The following is a 20,168-nucleotide window of genomic DNA, read 5'->3' as shown; positions in this document are numbered from 1 at the left end:
TAACCCCACTAAAACTAGCACCAGTGTTGTACATGCAGCACTACAAATCAAGGCACAGCCTTATAACATGGCAAAATTCTGCACTTCTGTGGCAAAAATCAGAGCACAAAGCTCAATAAGATGTAAAAGTAGCAAAAGTATGCAGAAATGAGAAATAAGCACAATTTAGTTCATCTACTTTGTGAAATGCATTGTTTATCACAGTGTAGTAGTATTGGCAACATTTCTGTACATGATGATCTGCCACCCTTATACATAATACTGTGCAGCTTTCATATGGCTGTGTGTGTACATAGGAGCCTTGGTGATTAATGGCTCTGCACTGTCAATATTTCCCCAGGGCACACTGTGCCCTATTTCTACAAACCAGCTGTCATATAGATGTATGTGTGCATAGCAACCTTGATGACTAATGGCTCTGCACTTTCAATATTCTGCCAGGGCACACTGTGCTCTGTGTTGACAAGAATATGCACAATGCTCACCTGTAGTCTGTCAGCATACAGGTGATTCCCCCCTCCCCAGTGACTCCTACATTAACAGAGGGCTGTACAGCCTCTGACTCTGTGCTCCTTTTAAATAATGCCACTTCCTAAAATGTCTTCCACAACTTATAGCAGACAGACACATGACCTCTGATGCTGCACATCTCTTAAGTAATGTAGCCCACCAAAATACCTCTCACAGATATAATAAACAGACACAAGGCTGACACTGTATACCTTTTTAAATAATGTAACCCCCCCAGCATCTTGTGCACTGTATAACACAAGGAAAATCAGCCTGTGAAACTGCACACCCCTTGAATAATGTACACTTTCACCAAGTGCCTCCTGTACCATACAACAGACACCCACAACCCAGTGCACTCTGCACCCTTTAAATAATGCACTCCCGGCCCCCATCACTTCCTGCACTGTCTGCAATGGTAGGATACACAATTCCACACTACTCTTACGATACCCCACACCACGGATTCATTCCCTGTGATAAGCAGTGTGCCAGTGACATGAACAATGTAATGGACAGCTGCTCAGCACACCATACATTGCACACTACAGTTCACAACTGCCTACTAATTGTGTATCTAAACCAGGCACTCTCAGATGAGATGCGTTTTGTAATGCATTGGGTATAGAGTACAGCTCCCAGTCTTAACTTTTGTATAAGCATCTCATCTCAGAAGCCCTTCAATGTAGTTTCATTACATCAGTATAACTCATTTGCACACAGAATACCAGACTAACGGAATACTACATTTAACGTGAACCAGATTTACTATGTTTCAGGATTAGTGCATAATTAGTGCATACCGGGGTTAAGGAGTACTAGACTTGGTGTGATCCACGATTAGCACTTACCAGACTCATTGCAAATAATTTTTATATTACACTGCATTACATTTGCTTGCTAGTAGGCAAAGACAATAAGCCTATCTAGTGTTCCTCAAACTTATTAGAAACCCTTAAAAGTTTCAAAGATTCAGTTAAAGAACATCTCATTACAGAATCTGCATGGAACTGCTATCACAGCAATGGTTAGATAACTTACCAGCTCATATCACAGATAGCAGAATCCATTTAAGACATGTTTATCAGCATCATAATGTGGCATTACATACATTTATACATATATACGTATTTCATACGCACATAGGAGTATCTGTTTATGTATTATATGTGTGACTGCACTGCATTTTATTCTCATCTTGGCTTCTAGTTTTGTACCTTTTTTCTTACTTCATTCTTTTCTCAATGTACTCTAACTAGATATACTTAACCTTCCTCTATATAAACTGAATCTTATGTTGTACTGAATTTTAACATTTACTTATTCTGTACATGAACTGCAGTGTTGGTGCTGCGGTAGCGTTGTCGCCTCACAGTAAGACGTTGTCCTGTTTGATTCTCAGCTAAAGCATCTTCTGTGTGGAGACATGCTTGAATGGGCGTACCTTCGTTGAAGGTTGTGGGTCAGGGCTGGCAACTCAGCACATAAAAATCTACTGCCAATCATTAGCGGACCGGAGTTCTGCTGTGGCGACCCCTAACCAGGAAAAGCCGAAAGACACAACAACAACAACAAAAGTGTTCCTCAAACTACATTCAACATTCTGCCCATCCTCCGATTCCTTTCTCTCACCAGAGCTCCCTCTGTCTCACAACCTATTTAATGCCTTTGTGGAATCTCCCTTCACCACTTTTTTAACTGTCCACTTCAATGGTCCATAACTCTCTAAGTGAAGAAATACTTTCACAGATCAAGGGAATAGCTGATGTCTTCAATGTGCTGTCTGTGCCTCCTCTAACCCCTTTGCCCCTCTCATTTAGGATGACCACATCACATCTCAGTGACATGATCACATGCAACCTTATGTCTTGCTTGCCTCTTCTGGTCTCTAGTGAGAAGAGCTCTAAGCTATGGTCAGTCGGCTTTTGGCACCAGCAAACTGTGGTCACTGGGACCCCCAACCACAGTAATTTATTATATGTTTGTCAAACCAACAAAAGCTAGCACAGCAATCCTGTATGTACACTTACTAAACCTGGGGGCTAATAATCTCTCTTACTCATATCTCCTTAAAAATTCAATGATATTCTGGTTATAGTAACCGTGTTTTATCAAATAACAGGCTTCACAATTACATTAAATATTTTATCACTGACATAATGCCCCTAGCTTAGTTAAATCCTGCTGGTGGACATTCTGTCCACTAAAATTAACAACATAACCAGCTCTGAGTATCTGAAGGACCCTCCCTTAATCATCCTTGACTGTGTGGGAGGCCCCACAAAAGCTGTTGCTGGTTGTGGAAAAATGAGAAATGTATACTAATTTCCTGATGATGATGACCTTAACAGGGCTCTGATATAACCTTTTCAGGATTAAGCTGATAATAAACATGAGCAAGGCAAGCACTAGAGAGATCAGCAGCCCAGAGTGACCAATCTCGGTGCATACCTTGGACTTGAAGAGCTGAAGCTTAAGATTTCAGCGATAGTTTTCTCTTTCAGGGAGTTTTATAAATACTGGCAGAACACCAGATACTATAACATTCAACCTCTCTGCTGAAGAATTCTTTGCAAAGCCAAAAATAACAGAGTAAAGGCTCAAAATCAGGAGCATGTTTTAAGTATTACTCTAATACATTTATTTATTTTACATTTGTTAACCGGGTAGAGTCCAGCTGGGCAAGTAGCCCATTTTCAGTGGAGACCCAGGGACATAAACTCCATAACAATAGTACAAATATTTTACAAATATTTTTAAAAGATTTACAAACAATATACAAAGTTTGACAGTTGCCAACAATCACAATTTACAAAAAGGGCAATGTAAAACAGAAAACATTACATTTCTTAAACCTTACTATAGACAGTGATATGACACTCATTAGCTATATAACTAAAAACCATTGTGGTTAATAAAAATAATAATTAATTTAAAAAGTTAATAGAAAACCTTTTGCATCAACGTGTATTTTTGGACAATAAAAACTATAAAACTTTGTCTGAATTTATTGTCTATCTATAATCCTGAATGATTCACCAGCAAATCAAACTTTTTTACGAAGGATAGAGAAAAATTATGAGTCAAAATCAGGGAGGGTCACTGAAATCAGGGACAGCGATGGGTATGCATTACTCTTGAGGTAAATGACTTATCCCTGCTGCTGTTTGGTGGTAGTCACTGATCTGGTGTGGCAGTAGCAGTATTACACAATGGATTGCTATTTGCTGAAATAAGTACAAAACTAGTATTGCAATGGCTTGTGTGTGTTTTATATATATATATATATATATATATATATATATATATATATATATATATATATATATATATATATATATATATATATATATATATATATATATATATATATATATATATATATATATATATATATATATATATATGTGTGTGTGTGTGTGTGTGTGTATGTAAAAAATAATACAGATTTTTATCTGTGCACACACCCAATAATGCCAGGACACACATTATTCTTTGGTTATCAATAAAAGATGCAGCTAACAAGTAATTTCATTTCAAAAGTAAGGCAAAAAGTAATATCACAGAACATAATTACATTTCAAAAGTAAGGCATAACATATATTACAAAACATTCAGACACTTGTATCTTCTTGGAGTCTGCCTCCCCAGATTGTATAAATGGATACAGCAAGGCCTCCTTAATCATCCTTGACTGTGTGGGGGCCCCATAAAAGCTGTTGCTGTCTGGGAAAAAATTAAGAGAAAAGATGCATTAATTTTCTGATTACACGTTTTAACCTGAACAGGTCTGTGATATGACCCTGTTAGGATAAAGCTGATAATGGCCTCTGCTCTCATCCATAACCATTATAAAACCAGCCCTGTTTGGATGTCTGTGTTTACAGAAAGTTGATGTAGGTTATGAGGGGTGCTTGGGATTGTGTGGTTATTATTAGAATTTTCATCATAGTCAAACCTTAGAGGTGTGCACAGGAGGTCATTACAGCTTGTGTTTGAGCTGGGACAGTGTAGTTATTGTTTATTTTACTTTTCACACAGACCTCACAGGTGTACAAAGAAGGTTACTATAGCTTTTGTAGGGGCAGTGTACTGTCTAGAAACAACAAAGTAGAATACATTACTGTAATAATTTTTCACTTTCCTCACAGTCATACATCATGCATGTATACAGGTGGCTGCTTTTGGTGGTTAGGGGTGAGGAGGCATACTATGTATATGTATGTCAGCAGTCACTTGAAATATATGACTGTTGCAATTTCAACCTATGCTTTCATTCAAATCCAACACCAGAGGAATGGATAGGCACTGACCGTCTTTTTGGGGGGTTAGGGAGGCAGGCTCTATTCCCAGACAGGAACTATGTAACCTCTCAACAATTGTATTGTTAGTTTATTGTGAGCTCCTATTTTGTCAACTCTGAATATTAAGCTTTGGGCACAATTTAGGTTTCCTTGAAAGAAAAAAAAAATAAGACTGAAGTTCTTTTCTGACTCATGATTTTTTAAACCACTGTTGGGAAAATGCTCTAAAATGCATCCCAGAGAATTTATAATCCTATAGTTTATGGGGGCACCAGCTTAACTGAGTTATATCCTAAATAGTTATTACTGCTCTGTCTTGGTCAGGAAAGGTGTGTTGAAAGGATGCAAGGAAAACTAAAGCTGAACCATATTGGATTTTCTTTATAAAAAAAAAAAAAAAACTTATCAAACCATCACTCGTGATATAGGCAAATTTATATAAAAGTAATCAAACTAAATTAACAAGTTCCCGTTTACAAACATTATTCTACATCTATATTGCCATATATCATATAACCTAAGTAACATTACATACATTATTCAATTCCTGCTTTTTTTTTTAAACAAGAAACATCTTTGTTGAACCACCACTTACGACACAGGCAATCATACCTTTACATAAATGAAAACAAAACACACCGACACAATCCTGTTGCAAGCATTTTATATCACAAACCATACTGATACACTCCCACTTGCAAACATTATACATCACTTATAATCTACTCAATCATTCTCAGTCGAACATTACATAGCTCATTTAAGTCCTGCCTTCTATTAAACCTCATTCCTCCCCTGTATGTATTGTTCCCACAATTCCTATTTTTCCTATGTAGTTTGCTCATGCCATTTTCCAAAGATCTCAATTCAGGTTTTTGTGCCTCTGTTACTATACTCACTGTTTCTAGTATAGTTGGTTTAGGTTTGATTTCCATTTTCTAGTAATTGCTTTTTTGGCAGCCACCACAATTAGACACAGCAAGGCCTTACCATGTCTAGGCAATTTCTATTTTGTATCATAGCTCAGACAAATCTCTCTCATCACACCAATTTGCCCACCCAGCATCTCTGACAGTGCATTCCACAGGGAATCCTTAAAGTCTGCCAACTCACCGCACTCTCAGAAAATATTTTCCCAATTATCCCTTTCTTCCCTGTCACACCTCCAACATTTAGTGGGTATGTGAGGAAAAATCTCTGGAGTCTATCTGGGGTACAGAAATATCTATGTAAACATTTCCAAGCAAAAAATCCTCTATCTTCTAGATTTTGTTGCTTATTTGGGAGACATGCATATATCTTCCCCTTGTTTCTTTCTGAACTGTTTATTGAAACTCTCTTTGCAATCCTTTCTAACCTACTCTGACTGATTCTTATAGTTATCATGCAATATTTTATATGCTCTACTAATTATTCCTTTTTTAATGGCAGCTTCTGCTCTACAGTCTACTAAAAACTCTACCAGAGCAGGTCTTTCATTTAGGACCCCCCCCATTTCTTTCTCTTTGCCTATACTCTGATATTAATCCTTGAGAGGAAGACTATCTCTAACCTGCAGTCCAAATAAATTCTTAGTGTCTCCCCCATTCTATCATCGTTCCCTCTCTAGTTATTTGTCCCCAATACCTTGGCTCCTTTGCCAGTTTTCTCCAATAAATTCCAGCCCCCCTCTTACCTATTGTATATATCCCTAATGTGAGAAAAGGAAGAAAAAAGTAATATGCATGATATGGGGAGCCCAAGGTGGGGGAAACAGAGGTGAACACTGGAAAATATGTGGGAGGGGGCTGCTGAAACAGTAGACCATGCCTAGGGTGCAATTTCACCAAAATCCAGCCCTGTACATAGAGTTATTGTAATGTATCACTGTTGCAACTAAATGCCAGTAACGGTAAATGTCCCCCTCCGAGATGGGCCAACATAGTGTGGTATACAGGCCTGTTGTAATGTAAGAGTATTAAAGCTACAAGTCATTCTGTGTGTACTATTCTTAAAAGATTTCAGCATGAACTTAAAGGTTGCTTAGGAGGAGTGGCAGTGACAGGGTGATACATAAGACTGAAAGTGCCTAGGGACCCCAACTTGACAATCACTGGGGCCTCCAAAATGCATATACCAGCCCTGCTCCTATGTAGTCAGTGGTGGTAGCCTTTCAGTTCCATCCCATTCACCTTTTAGGTGGCTTTCCCCTCAACTCCAGCCAACAGCGTGGTGTCCCTCTCTCTGTATGACCTCCAGAACTATACCCAGTACTGAAGAACTGGCCAACACACAGGGCTCACAAGCAGAAGTATTAATTTATTCTTGATATTATCCCACAAAATATATGCCCTAGCATTCTATTGGTTGGCTTATCTCACAAAAGATATGCCCTAACATTCTATTGGTTGGTAACTACCCTGTCAGTCTGCTGTGAGTGGTGCTTCCCAAAAAAATCCTTATTTCTCTCCCAACTGTATTGCCATCAGTTACACACATACATACATTTCAAGCACGGGCATTAATACCCTTCTAACCTGCCAATATATCAAAACACCTGTTCCCATACTAAGTGTCAAGGCTGTTCTTAAAAATATCTAAACAAGTACTTGCTGTAATGTAATCTGGTAGTCTGTTCCATGCATCTGCTGTTCTCTCAGAGAACCGATTAGTACACTTCTCTTCACTTAGTTTACCTCCCCCGGCTGATATTTCGCACCTTGTGGCTCCCCCAACTGATATTTCGCACCTTGTGGCCCATGTACAGTACATATGTCTGCAATGAAACTCAGCAGACACCTTCTAACCCAATCCCACCTGGGCGATCTTTCCAAATATGTCCTTAAACTATGCCCTCATACACACATAGCCCCATCCTCGGCTGCTACAACTGCATTCATGTCACCTCTGAAGAGGCTGATCTTTCTCTCTGTATATCTGACATGAATACAGTGCTGCAGTAAATCCACAAGTCTCTTTCCTTGTCTTTGACACTTATCCTCAGCCATACTGGTCATCCATGCCTCAAATCCATATTCTTAATCTTGATCTTATCCCACCTCACCGTTCAGTAGTCCTAGCAATTAGCAGTAGAAGACCATGTTCAAGGCCCTGAAAGTCAAGTAGACAGTTTCTGTTGACAGTCCATGGTAACTCAGTCAAAAAAGGATCAGGTTTGACAGACAGCTGTTTCTTGTCACAACCCTATGTTGGTTCTTGTTCTACTGAAAAAATGTGAATCGTAAACTAAAATGTTTTAAAGACTGCACTGTCTTTACTCTGACTAATGCTTTCAAGTGAAGTAATTGTCTTGAGTTTTCTGAGTGTTAAAAATTCCCATCCACAGTAATTCCACACCAGAATTATTTGTGTGGTTGCAATTATGTTTAAACTGTAGTTTTTTAAGTAAATATGATTACTGCTGGAGCACATCACATGTGACGAAAAACAGCAAATGCATGATACACAAGTCTTAATCATGATTTGCAAATACAAAATAATGGAAGACGACTACGTTTGTAAGCAGGAAGTGGTTTTGGTGATGAAATGTATGCATAACTCTGAAAGAAACTAAGAAAAGTAGGCTTATATGGAACAGAATTGGTATTCATATAAAATCAAATTCAGTCTGCCAAATGAAATGTTATAAAGACCTAAACCAAAGACAATACCTTCCAAATATACCAACATTTGTCCCCACAAAGTACCTAAAAATATATTTATTTATTGACATTTGTTTACTGGGAAGTCTAACTGGACAATGGGGCCTATTAGCAGAGGTCCAGGGAGAAAAGCTCAAGTAAAGACAATATTAAGGTAATCACAAACATATGTCACATGAAGGATGAATAAGTAATACCATCAATTCACTGTAGCTGTTGTACAAATCTGAAGACAGCTATTTGCTGCAAAAATATACAAACAGAATAACACAGTTGCTATAGTAAAAATAAGAGAATGATTAACTGGCAGTGACATAACACTGAAGAAGAATGACACACATGGTGTATATTGAAGAGACTGGTGAAGCCATGAAGAGGAAAGTAGAGGAGATGTAAAAGAGAAACTGATAGAGTGGAGACAAGGAAGTAATAAGGAAATGCTGGATAGGTTAAATAACAAACTCAGGAGTGGTTGTTACGAGTGGAGACGTACGTACGTGTGTGTGTGTGTGTGTGTGTGTGTGTGTGTGTGTGTGTGTGTGTGTGTGTGTGTGTGTGTGTGTGTGTGTGCGCGCATGTTTTAAGTGCAGATGTTGCACCAGTGGAGATGACTAATATAAAATGGAGTCAATATTTACAAACATGAATACAAGAAGGTCTGTATATCATGTTAAGTAGAGGGATTCAAGTTTTTGTTCATGGGGTTTGCTGGTGGAACTGAACGAGAATATAGAAAGTGTTTAGCCAGGACTTGAGTAGGAACAAAGCCAGGATTCAACTAGAAATTATTTTACTGTAGATTCAAATGTGTGGAGCTTAGATACAGCTCTCAGGGGAAGTGGGAGTGAAATCCAGGATCTGGCAAAGAGAACTTCCTGCAGATGTCTCAGCTGGAGAAAGGGAAGTGTTTTGATTGTATAGGTGTAGTGATCTGTTGGGATAGTAGTTGTGGAGAAGGTTACTTAGTGCTGGGCATAAATAAGGTTTGTTTGTCATGTTACTGATCATAAGTAGCAGATTAAATGTGAGATGGGGTAATTCAAGCCAATGTAACTGTTTTAGGGCACAGCAATGGTAGATTCTATATATGTTAGCAGTGCATTTTGCAATTTTGTTGTTCTAGTTTCATTCTTAGATTGACAATTAATGAGAACTGTTCCTCCCATACAAGAACTCCCATACAAGAGTGCTAAGAGGTAGATAGTAGTCAGTGATGTTTTTGTGGTGTTAGCAAGACAGGGTTTTTTGTTTGCACTTTTTTTTTTTTTGCGCTTGGTACAATATTTCTTAAAGATGCATTTATATTTTTCATACACTCCATTACATTTTACAATTGATTCTTGAATATTAGATTTTATTTTAGATTTTATTGTTCTTATTCTTTCAGTTAATCAATTCATTCCACCACCTGTTATTCATTTATACATTTATTCATCCGTTTATACGTTAGTTATTCATGAATGTTATGCTGAAGCTCTGACTGGTACAGCTATTTTTACAGTCATTTTGAATAGACATGTATAGATATTCAAACTTATACTCATATACTATGAATATTTCTATACACATGTTTATGAATTTATAACATGTTTACAAGTTATTCTATAATATGGGCAAGGTTTTGCATTTACATATGTTAGTATATGCTTGTCTATCGAATTTCTTTGACTTTGTATTACAGCTTTTTACATTTACTAATTTGTATGTTCGTTCATACTCATGCTTGCAGTCAGTTGTCTAGATTTTTATCATATATTTGTTGATTTGTACATATTGAACTTCAACTATTTATGCTCCGAACCTGTTTTTCAGGTATATTGTGTTAACCCATATAAGTTCCGAATTGTTTCTTAAGTCGACTGCGTTTTTATATTATTTATATGCACAAGCACTTTATTTATTATAGCATGAGAAGGTTGCTCATTCCATTTTTAGAGGGTTCAACAAATATACGTTTTTTATATTTTTATATTTATATTTATAGTTGTTCCAATGTTTTACACCACATGATCGTTGATTTCAATGGTTGTGTTCCTCATACGACAGTTTTTTATAGTTTTTATATTCGTATGAGTTACATTTTTTGGTTCAAAGATATATTTCTATGTGATTTATATACAGAATATATGGTTTCTCATTGGATAGAATGTATTTGTTGATAGTAACTTGTCAGCGTTAGTATTCTGTATATGCTCGCAAGTTTTAGTACCTGTTTTATTCCATGGTTAAGGTACTTGATTCCATATACTAACCTTGAGACTATTATATAAATCATACTTTGCTTTATACCGGACTATAATAAATGTATGTGTTTTAACATAAATCATAGTTAGGAGCTTTTTTAGGGCGTTTTCTATGATGGTTCATGTCATGTTTTTATGCAAACTTCTCATACAATCTTATTGAGCAAAAAATATAAGGTTGCTTTATCTGGAGCTTGATGCTGCTCTTGCTGCAAAGGTTTTAAATTATTTTAAATTGTTTCATTTGTTTAATTGAATGATTGATCAAGTGTATTATTTAATTAAAGAGAAATGACTCAGTGTGTATATATAAGCACAGCTCAGCAGAACACTTTTGTTAAGGATCTGAAGAAGCGTGTTTGATACACGTGAAAGCGCTTGTCCGAAATAAATTATTCCATTTATTGTGGTGGTCAGACTCCAGTGTGTTACTTCATTCATCTATCTTTCATATTTCTTTGGAGCAGACCTTTGGGTAACAGCGATTTTGTGTTTTTACTTGTAGATAGTAGTCAGTGATGTTTTTGTAGTGTTAGCAAGACAGGGTTTTTTGTTTTGCGCTTGGTACACTATTCCTAGTGTGTGTGTGTGTGTGTGTGTGTGTGTGTGTGTGTGTGTGTGTGTGTGTGTGTGTGTGTGTGTGTTGCATGTGGAGATCAAATTTAAGGTTGTCATCTATTCACATCCCTAATACTGTATGGAATAAGTTCTGTTTTATCAAATTAGGTGATTATAAAGTTGGTTTTATCTTGTGTGTGGGATTTAGGGAATAAATGGAGTAACTTGTTTTGCATAGTTGTGCACTGCAGAGCCACATTTTCATGATGGAAAAAGCTTTTTCTGTGATTTGTTGAAGATGGCATTAGTGGTCTCTGGAGCAAATACTGTAAGGGTTTAATCATCAATTTTTAACAAAAACATTGAAGATGAGAGGGCCAAGAAAAGAGCCTTGGGATACCCTGATAGTAACTGGCAAGAAGGGAGAGAGTGAATGTTATGCAATTTTACACACAGATATCTGTTGGATAAATAGCGACTGAAAAAAATGGAGAGTAGCCTGTGATAGGCGTAGAGAAGATATTTGCTGCGGAAGGTTGATATGTAAGGCAATGTCAAAGGTTTTCAACAAGTCAAAGAAAAAAAGGAGATAGGTTTGCCACTGTCCCTGCCTTTCTGATTGTGCTTGTGAAGGTTATTAAGGCAGAGTTTGGCTCTGTGGCCATTACAAAAGTCCTGTTGTGTAGGAGTGAAGGTTTCTTCCTGGAGCAGGTAGTGGAGTACTTGTTTATCAGTAATAGTTTAGCTGGGGTGGAGCACAGTGGGGCAACTGCCCCAGGTGCAAAAAAGTGTTAGGGGTGCAATCAGCCAATCCTGATCTTTATTTAATGCAGTACTGGCTTTTAAAACTGGTATTGCATTTGTGGTGAAACCTGACAGCTGTAGCCTTCCATGTGTGTTCTAAACTGTAGCAAACAATTTGCTACAGTTTAAAAGAAAATGTTTTACTTAAAACCAGAGTGTTGCAGATCTCCAGGCAGACAGGGTATAAACTGTAACAAGCAGTTTGCTACAGTAGACTAAAACATAATACTTGCTCCATGCAGGCAGGGCATCAGCAACTGTTTGCTACATTTATAGCAAGCAGTTTGCTACAGTTTAAAAAAAACAACTTTTTTTTAAACTAGCACATGAGCACTGTAGCACTCCATGTGGGCAGGGTATAAACTGTAGCAACTGCTACATTTGAAGCGAACACTTTGCTACAGTTTAAAAGAAGAAATTATGGAAATTATGTTGGAGGGCTGGGGGCAGGGCACAGAAACAGGACTTGAATGACTGGGGCAGGGAGTGGGGAGTTCTGTCTTGTAACTGGCCACCTAGTTGGTACTTCAAAAAGAAACAAAACTCCAAATTCGAACAGAGAACGGCTCACTGATAGAGACATAATGGACAAAGTAGGAGATAGACCACTGATTACCTACAGAAACCTTAAAAACTGGATTGAGGGTCATGTGTCAATGATCAGTAGGAACCCAGGTATGTTCCATTGTGAGTCATGTAGGTATTGCAAATATATTGACATAGGGCAAAAGTTCAAAGTAAGGGGCAGGAATTACACAACCAGACTGAAATACAACTGTAACTCTAAGTCTATAGTGTACTTTACACAGTGCCAGGGGTGTACAGTTTTTTACATCGGAAAAACTGATAGTAAATTGAGGGAACGCATTTATGAACATGTGTATGCTAACGACAAATATGGACTAGAGAATGCCTTAGCTAAACACTGTAGTGAATACCCCTTCATTTTTTTTTAATTTAGAGTCATAGACCAAGTACCAACACATGACAACTATAGAGGGGGACCACTAAGTTTGCTGCTAGAAGAGCGTGAACTTATGTGGCCACTTAGATTGGACCCCTGTCAATATCCAGGGATTAATGAAATATATTCCCTAGCTTGGGTTTTGAAATTGGAACGTATAAGTAGGTGAAGGGGGACTTACTTACCTATGTTTACATACATATTTTTAGTGTGAAATGTGAGGATGAATGAGAGAACAACTGGCCACATAAACATTATGTAAAATAAGGTGTTGTACATATATGTATACACTTTCTCAAGTTTTAACAATTTAACATTTTAATATATTAATACTAACATTGACTTATATTTTTAGGAATAGATGGGTTGTTTATAATAATTTTCCTACATCAATTCTGTTATTTTTAAGTGGCATGGGAGGCCAGTGTAATTAAATGTATTTTTAAAAAAACCCTGGCCCACACCATACCCAGACCATAGGAAACTACAATAATGGCATAACTAGGACTACACTACCTACCAAATCTACAAATTCACTCACTATAGCCCATCTCAACATACGTAGTATTTGTAATAAAATTTCTCAAGTCCATGACCTCCTAGATGTCAACCAATTTGACATCCTATGCCTATCAGAAACATGGCTAAAACCTATCATTAAAGACAACGAACTTTCCCCACCTGGGTATGACATCATTAGACTTGACCGCTCTACAAAAAAGGGGGGAGGTGTAGCAATTCTCTATAAAACCTACCTATAAATCAGCACTATAAATCTGAACCTTCCCCTAGTCAAAAGTGGCGAAATAATTTGCTCTAAACTTCAAGTCAACAAAAGCAAAGCCATATATATAATTTGTATATATCTTCCCCCAGGAAATAACATTAATGCTCGAGTGCATCCTTAGTTGGCTCTCCACTAACCTCCCACAAGAAACATTAATCTTAGGTGACCTAAATATTAATTGGAACTCCTGTAATAATTCAAACCCCACCTCCCACATAAACCTTCATGGCTTCACACAACTAATTACCTGCCCTACCAGAACTAATAAAATCAATAACAAGGACACCACTTTAGACTGGATACTTACTAACACCCCCCCCCCAACAAACATATAAAACTGGCTCACTTCCAGACGATCTAAGTGACCACTTTTTAACTTATATTATTAGACATAAAACCAATCTAATTTTTCCAAACACATTCAGAACATTACGTTCAAAAAGGCAATTTAACTCAGAATGTTTTCAAACAGAACTGAGACAATGTAATTGGTCTCCTCTAAAATTTCTCCCTCTTAATGATGCAGTACAGTACTTCAGTACCACATTCTTAGCTATTCTTGACCAGCACGCACCAATTCGCACTATCAGAACCAAAGCCAAACCAGCCCCCTGGCTGACCAACAATACTAGACAAAAAATCATTATCAGAAACAAATCCTGGGCAAAATGGCGTACTACTAAGAACCTGGCCGACCATCAAACCTTTAGAGAATGTAGAAACAGCACAGAAAAAGCCATCCTGACAGACAAAAATAACTACTACCTTCATCTACAACAAACATACAACAAGGAACCTAAAAAATTCTGGACCAGCATTAACCTTCTATCCCCAGGCCAATCTATCACACCCGAGCCACAAGACTCTAACCCGGACAATCCCACACAAACAGCTAATGTCTTCATCTCTTTCGTCACAAATACTATTCAAACTCTTGCTAGTCACCTATCTCCTGATACCTCTAAGCTACTTCCATCTTCTGCAAATCCACCCCCCTTCATTTCATCTACTACCAATTTCTACTTCCTTTATCTCATCCTTACTCCAAAAACTTAAACCTACCACCCCCTCCGCAGACAAACTTCCTGCTGAGTTCCTGCAAATAGGAGCTAAAGCCATTGCCTATTCCATTTCTATTCTGATAAACAGATCTATTAATGAAGGCACTAACCCTTCAATCTGGAAGATATCTCATATCATCCCACTACATAAAGGAGGAAACTCTAATGATTTCTCTAACTATCGTCCCATAGCACTACTATCCCCTATTGCTAAAATTATGGAAAAATGTATCGATAAACAACTACTAAACCACCTTCTACAAAACCTACTTGCTAATTGTCAGCATGGTTTTAGACCTTCCCACAGTACCACCACTGCACTGCTCTCATTTACAAACTCCATCAATTTTAATCGCAACAAAAATAGTCTTTCATCTGCACTCTTCATCGACTTATCTAAAGCCTTTGACATGGTTAACCACCAACTACTTCTGCACATTCTGACTTCTCTTTCACTTGATCCTCCTTCCATAACTTGGTTTAAATCTTACCTAGAAAACCGACAGCAGGCGGCACTCTGGAAAAATTCACTATCTGATCATCTTCCCATCTCTCCAGGGGTGCCACAAGGCTCTATCTTAGGCCCACTTCTTTTTTCTATCTTTATCAACGACCTGCAATCAGCTATCCCAAATATGATCTGTATTCAATATGCAGACGATTCTACTATTATCTGCACATCTACCTCTCAAACAGAACTCCAGTCTCTTACCCAAAAAGCCTTTAACACTGTAGAACAATGGTTCTCTCATTGCTGCCTACTACTTAACCCCAAGAAAACTAAACTGCTTCTCTTCTCACCAACCCAAAAGCACATCCCCTTACACTTCACTATCAGTTCCAATAATGGTACTATCATTTCTCCTAACGCTACCACAAAATTATTAGGAATAACAATAGACAACAATCTAAACTTTGACAATCATATCAACACTACAATAAAATCAGTGAACAAAAAAATAGGAACCCTATACAGAATCAAACCCTTTCTTACTCCACTTGCAAGAACTACGTTAGCCAGAACTCACCTAATCTCTACTTTACTCTATGCTTCCCCCATATACACTAATCTATCAAAAAAAACCTCAATAAACTAGTAACATCTTACAATAATATTGCTAGATTTGCTACAGGATCCCCTTTTAGAACCCATCACTGCCTGAACCTAAAACAACTAGGTTGGCTAAAACTTCCTAATCAGCTCAAACTTCAACAACTCGTAATAGCCCACAAAACCCTGTACCAACCCCCCCAAAACTCCAATACTCTCTAGCCACATCGCACTTTATTATGATCAGAAACATCTACACTCTTCAAACAAACTATTGATCAAAACAACCATATCCAATAACTCTGCAGGTGACTGTCTGTTCTCAAACTCTGTTGAAAAAATATGGAATAAACTACCCTCGGATATCTCATCTCTGACTTCTCTCCCACTTTTTAAAAGGAATCTAAAACTCTGTTTCTTTTCTTTACTTTTCTTCTTCCCTATTTTTTCTCCCTACACCCCTTTCAGACTTTCTTTACCTCTCATTACACTTTAGCATTCTTCTTACAAAAATTTATGTTTTGATTCTTGGTATTGTAATGTTTATTGTGATATGCACATCACGTAGGTTGTAGTTTATGTATTTTTTGGTTTTAAGACTGTAATTTACAATTTCCTGAAAAAAAAAATACTATTTGGTTTACTGTTAGCATTATATTTGTTATAACTTCTATTGTAACGCTTTCTTAAACCTTGTAATAATTACTGGTGCTTTTCTCCCCAGGCCTCTACTGAAAATGGACATATATCCAGATAGACTAGCCCGGTCAACAAATGTAAAATAAAATAAATAAAATAAAATTTAAAAGAGCTAATGGACCTTACTTCTTGGCTATTTTATTGACATGCACAGTAAGGGTCAACTGCAATCAATTAATTCAACACATCAGATGACTGTTGAGATGTTTATATAAAAAAGGGACTATTCAAAATGTATTTTTGTATCTGAAGAAGTCCGGTAATTTTACAGGATGAAAAGCGCTTTATACTGGAGAGTTTGTTTATAGTTTGTTTTTACTTTACTTCAATAAACTACCTGCTGAAGCGGAGGCTACTGTGAGCAGTTCTTTGTTCACCTAGTTGGTACACCAGTAAAAGGAACAATCTTTTTTTTTTCTTTTTCGAAGAGCTGGGAAGTGGGGCTACAGATCTAACTGAGCACTTTTTGTTTTTTGCTTTTCACTCGAAGAGGGGTGGGGTGCTGGGTTCATAATACCGGCTCAGGGGGGTTGGTTGTACCAGCTATGCTTCTGTTTATAAATATATTTTTGTCTACAATTTTAGACACTGGTAACAACAAATAGGTTTAAAGTTTGATAATTCAATTGAGTTCCCACCTTTGTGGAGTGGAATAAAGTATGACTTTCTCTAAAGGATGAAACAGGATTCTTGTATTAACCTATTTATAATATAGATGGGGTAAGGTTATAGCATCAGCTGCAACTTTGAAAAAAGATCTCACATTATTTAAATGAATATTACTTTTGACACGGACTGGGAATAAGTGCAGTAGTTTTACTATTCTTCCTGTTTACTAAGCTGTTAACTTATTTCTTAGCCACGAGTAAATAATTAAGAACTCTACTGAATCCAAACAATTTAAACACAAGTTCAGCTTGAGAAACATTAAAGTAATCAAGATTTAACTGGCCCATAACTGTACTCAAATCCATTAATGAAAAACATATAGCGTTAGTTCTTTAGACTGTAAAGTGGTTTTCAAAGCCAGCCCTAAGTCTCCGATTGCAAATACTGCCATCACAAACATACAGACTGACCTTAGACTCTTGCACTTACACAATTTTCTGCAATGTGATCCACTTTACCCTTCAGTGCTACTTGTGTGGGCCGTCTTTTCTCAATACCTACAGCATGTTAAAGGAAGACTTCACGGTGCATTATTCTTACCAAGTAGTCTAAAAGAATATGTGCTTTTCTTTGCCACAGTTAAGCAGACTAAATGTGAACATTTGAAAAGTAAGGCAAAAACTTGCTTTACATGTTCATGTTGAAAGATTTTTTCCTGCCATCTAATTTGGCTATGATTTACAGCTGCAGGCAATTCCTGTCCATCCAGCTAACATATTGATATTTCTTACCTTATTAACTGAGTGCTGGTACATGTGAATGAGTTAAAGAACAAAGCCACCCTCCTATCCATTTAACTGCACTCAGGAATTTTACCCTCATACAGGAATGGCTTCATTTAACTAAATACTCACTTGTCTGACAGCACTCATGCTAATGAGGAAAGAAATACCTTTATATTGACAGATTAGACAGTGGCTTCCTGGATCTGTCAAAGGAAAGAAAAACGTAAAACATGTAGTAAGAAAAATCATTAAATTGAACAAGTAAATGCATTTTATTTACTTGTTTATTTCAATATTTTTCTAACATATTTTAACAGCTTAATTGCACTAATGAGCAAACTGAACATCGTGATTAAATCAATATCATTTGAAATGCGCATCTTAGATTGGCACCAGCAAAAGGCAACACATTACCTGCCAGATTAGAATATCAGCAGAGTAGTTGGTCAACATTCCCAGTACAAACAGATATATAGGAGATTCCAGATTTTCCAGAAATGACAGCAAAATTAACAGACTCCCTTACAACCTGAAGTACACTCCTGAAAGAATAACTTTTGAGGCAAATTTGAAAGAATACCCTCACAGAAAGAGGAATTATAACTGCAGCGCAATGCAATAGTGCTGCTCTTTTACTTACCTATTAATTGTTTATAGAAAGGATAACAGTTAATTTCTGCATTGATATACACTATGACTTCAATAGCTCATTTTATGACCTGCCTCTTCTCAATATCTGGTTCAGCAGTGCTGACATTATTGCAAATACTGTTTCATGCTCAGAGTCTGCAGAACATTGTCCATATGTGTTTACTGTTTTATTTGTCTTTTGCTCGATGAAGTATATAGATCATTCCTCCCCTCCCCTCGTGCTCATGGACTCCTGCCTCATTCTGCTCTAAATTGATAAGTCATTACTGTTTAGCTTCTCCTCTTTTGGATTACATTTCACCTTTCCCACCTCTGCAACATCTCATTATGTTTCTGTTCCTTCAGCTGTGCCTACATTTCCCAGATTCATTTACTCATCAGTGCATCATTTTATCATTTCCTTGCCTCCCATCCCAATATCTTTCTTATTGTCTATCTCTTCTCGTCCTCTTTTGGTCTTCCCCCTTCTTTTCCTCTTCTACTCCTCCCTTGTCTGACTTTTACAAATACCATGTCTTAACTCACTCTGGCATTAGCTATCCCCGACAATGAACCCCACTTGTTTAGTTCTGCCGATTGCCCATGATTCCCTGTTTCACTTTGGCCACCACCTCTTGTCAATTCTCACAGCAAATATTTACTTTCATGTATGCTCTACAGCAATGAGACTCTCACAAGCCTCTAAGCAATGTCAGATGTGGCTTAGGTGATGTTTAAAATGATGACAAAAAATAAATTACTTTGAACTTGAGTTTCAAAATATCTGCATGTTATTTCAGAATGCTAAAATTTCTTACCTCGTACATCCAGACACTGAACGGTCGCTGCCAAGAGTCTTTCTTTTCCAGATGTAAGTAAGTGTTAAACAGAATGAAGTAAATATATCGTTCAAGATACTGAAGGCTTCTCAGCTGTAATAACTCTGTCTCTTTTGCGGTTTTTGCAGTTTTCATCTGAAATAAGATAAAAATGTATCATAAGCTGGTGAAGCTTAGACAAGGTAATTAAAAACAGCTTGCAAGGAACAAATAAATTATGACAAACAGCTTGGAAGAAAAACTTGAGCACAAATACATGTTTACTCTATCTCTTAGAGGGGTCTGAATTTATGCATTTATTTCTATTTTACTTATGTTTTGTTGACCTGGAGGACCTACAGAGTAATGCCCATTACACAACGGACCCAGGACATTTCCCATAACAAATGAAATGATAAAACGTACATTAGTGCTATATGAATTATCTAGCAATAACTCCCAGTATCCTTGAAAGTAGTGCTATATGAATAAACAATCTGTCTCGCATCTAGTTTGCCAATGTGTGAAACATCAGCACCAGCTAGTACAGCTCTTCTAATGAAGTCTGCAGTACAGTACCCCGAATATGTACTGCAGCATGAGTACCATACCACAAATATGTACTGCAGCATGAGCACCATAGTACCATCCTCCCAAATATCTACTGCATCATGAGCACCATAGTACCATACCCCAACTATCTA

General features: G+C 37.2%; 1 protein-coding gene across 1 annotated transcript in view; it reads right to left on the bottom strand.

Annotated features, from left to right (window-relative positions):
* The window catches only part of PALD1 (phosphatase domain containing paladin 1), a gene marked incomplete in the record, with an annotated part of 1,459,376 nt that overhangs the window by 185,505 nt on the left and 1,253,703 nt on the right, over positions 1–20,168 (bottom strand). Inside the window, 1 exon segment of the mRNA XM_044056896.1 lies at positions 19,465–19,620. Coding sequence (XP_043912831.1) covers positions 19,465–19,620 — 156 coding nt within the window.

This window comes from Protopterus annectens, chromosome 14.part0 (genome assembly GCF_019279795.1).
Source record: "Protopterus annectens isolate FY-2018-M chromosome 14.part0, PAN1.0, whole genome shotgun sequence".
Taxonomy (NCBI): domain Eukaryota; kingdom Metazoa; phylum Chordata; order Ceratodontiformes; family Protopteridae; genus Protopterus; species Protopterus annectens.
Note: the sequence above shows the minus strand (reverse complement) of the source record. Positions and strands in the feature narration are given on the sequence as shown.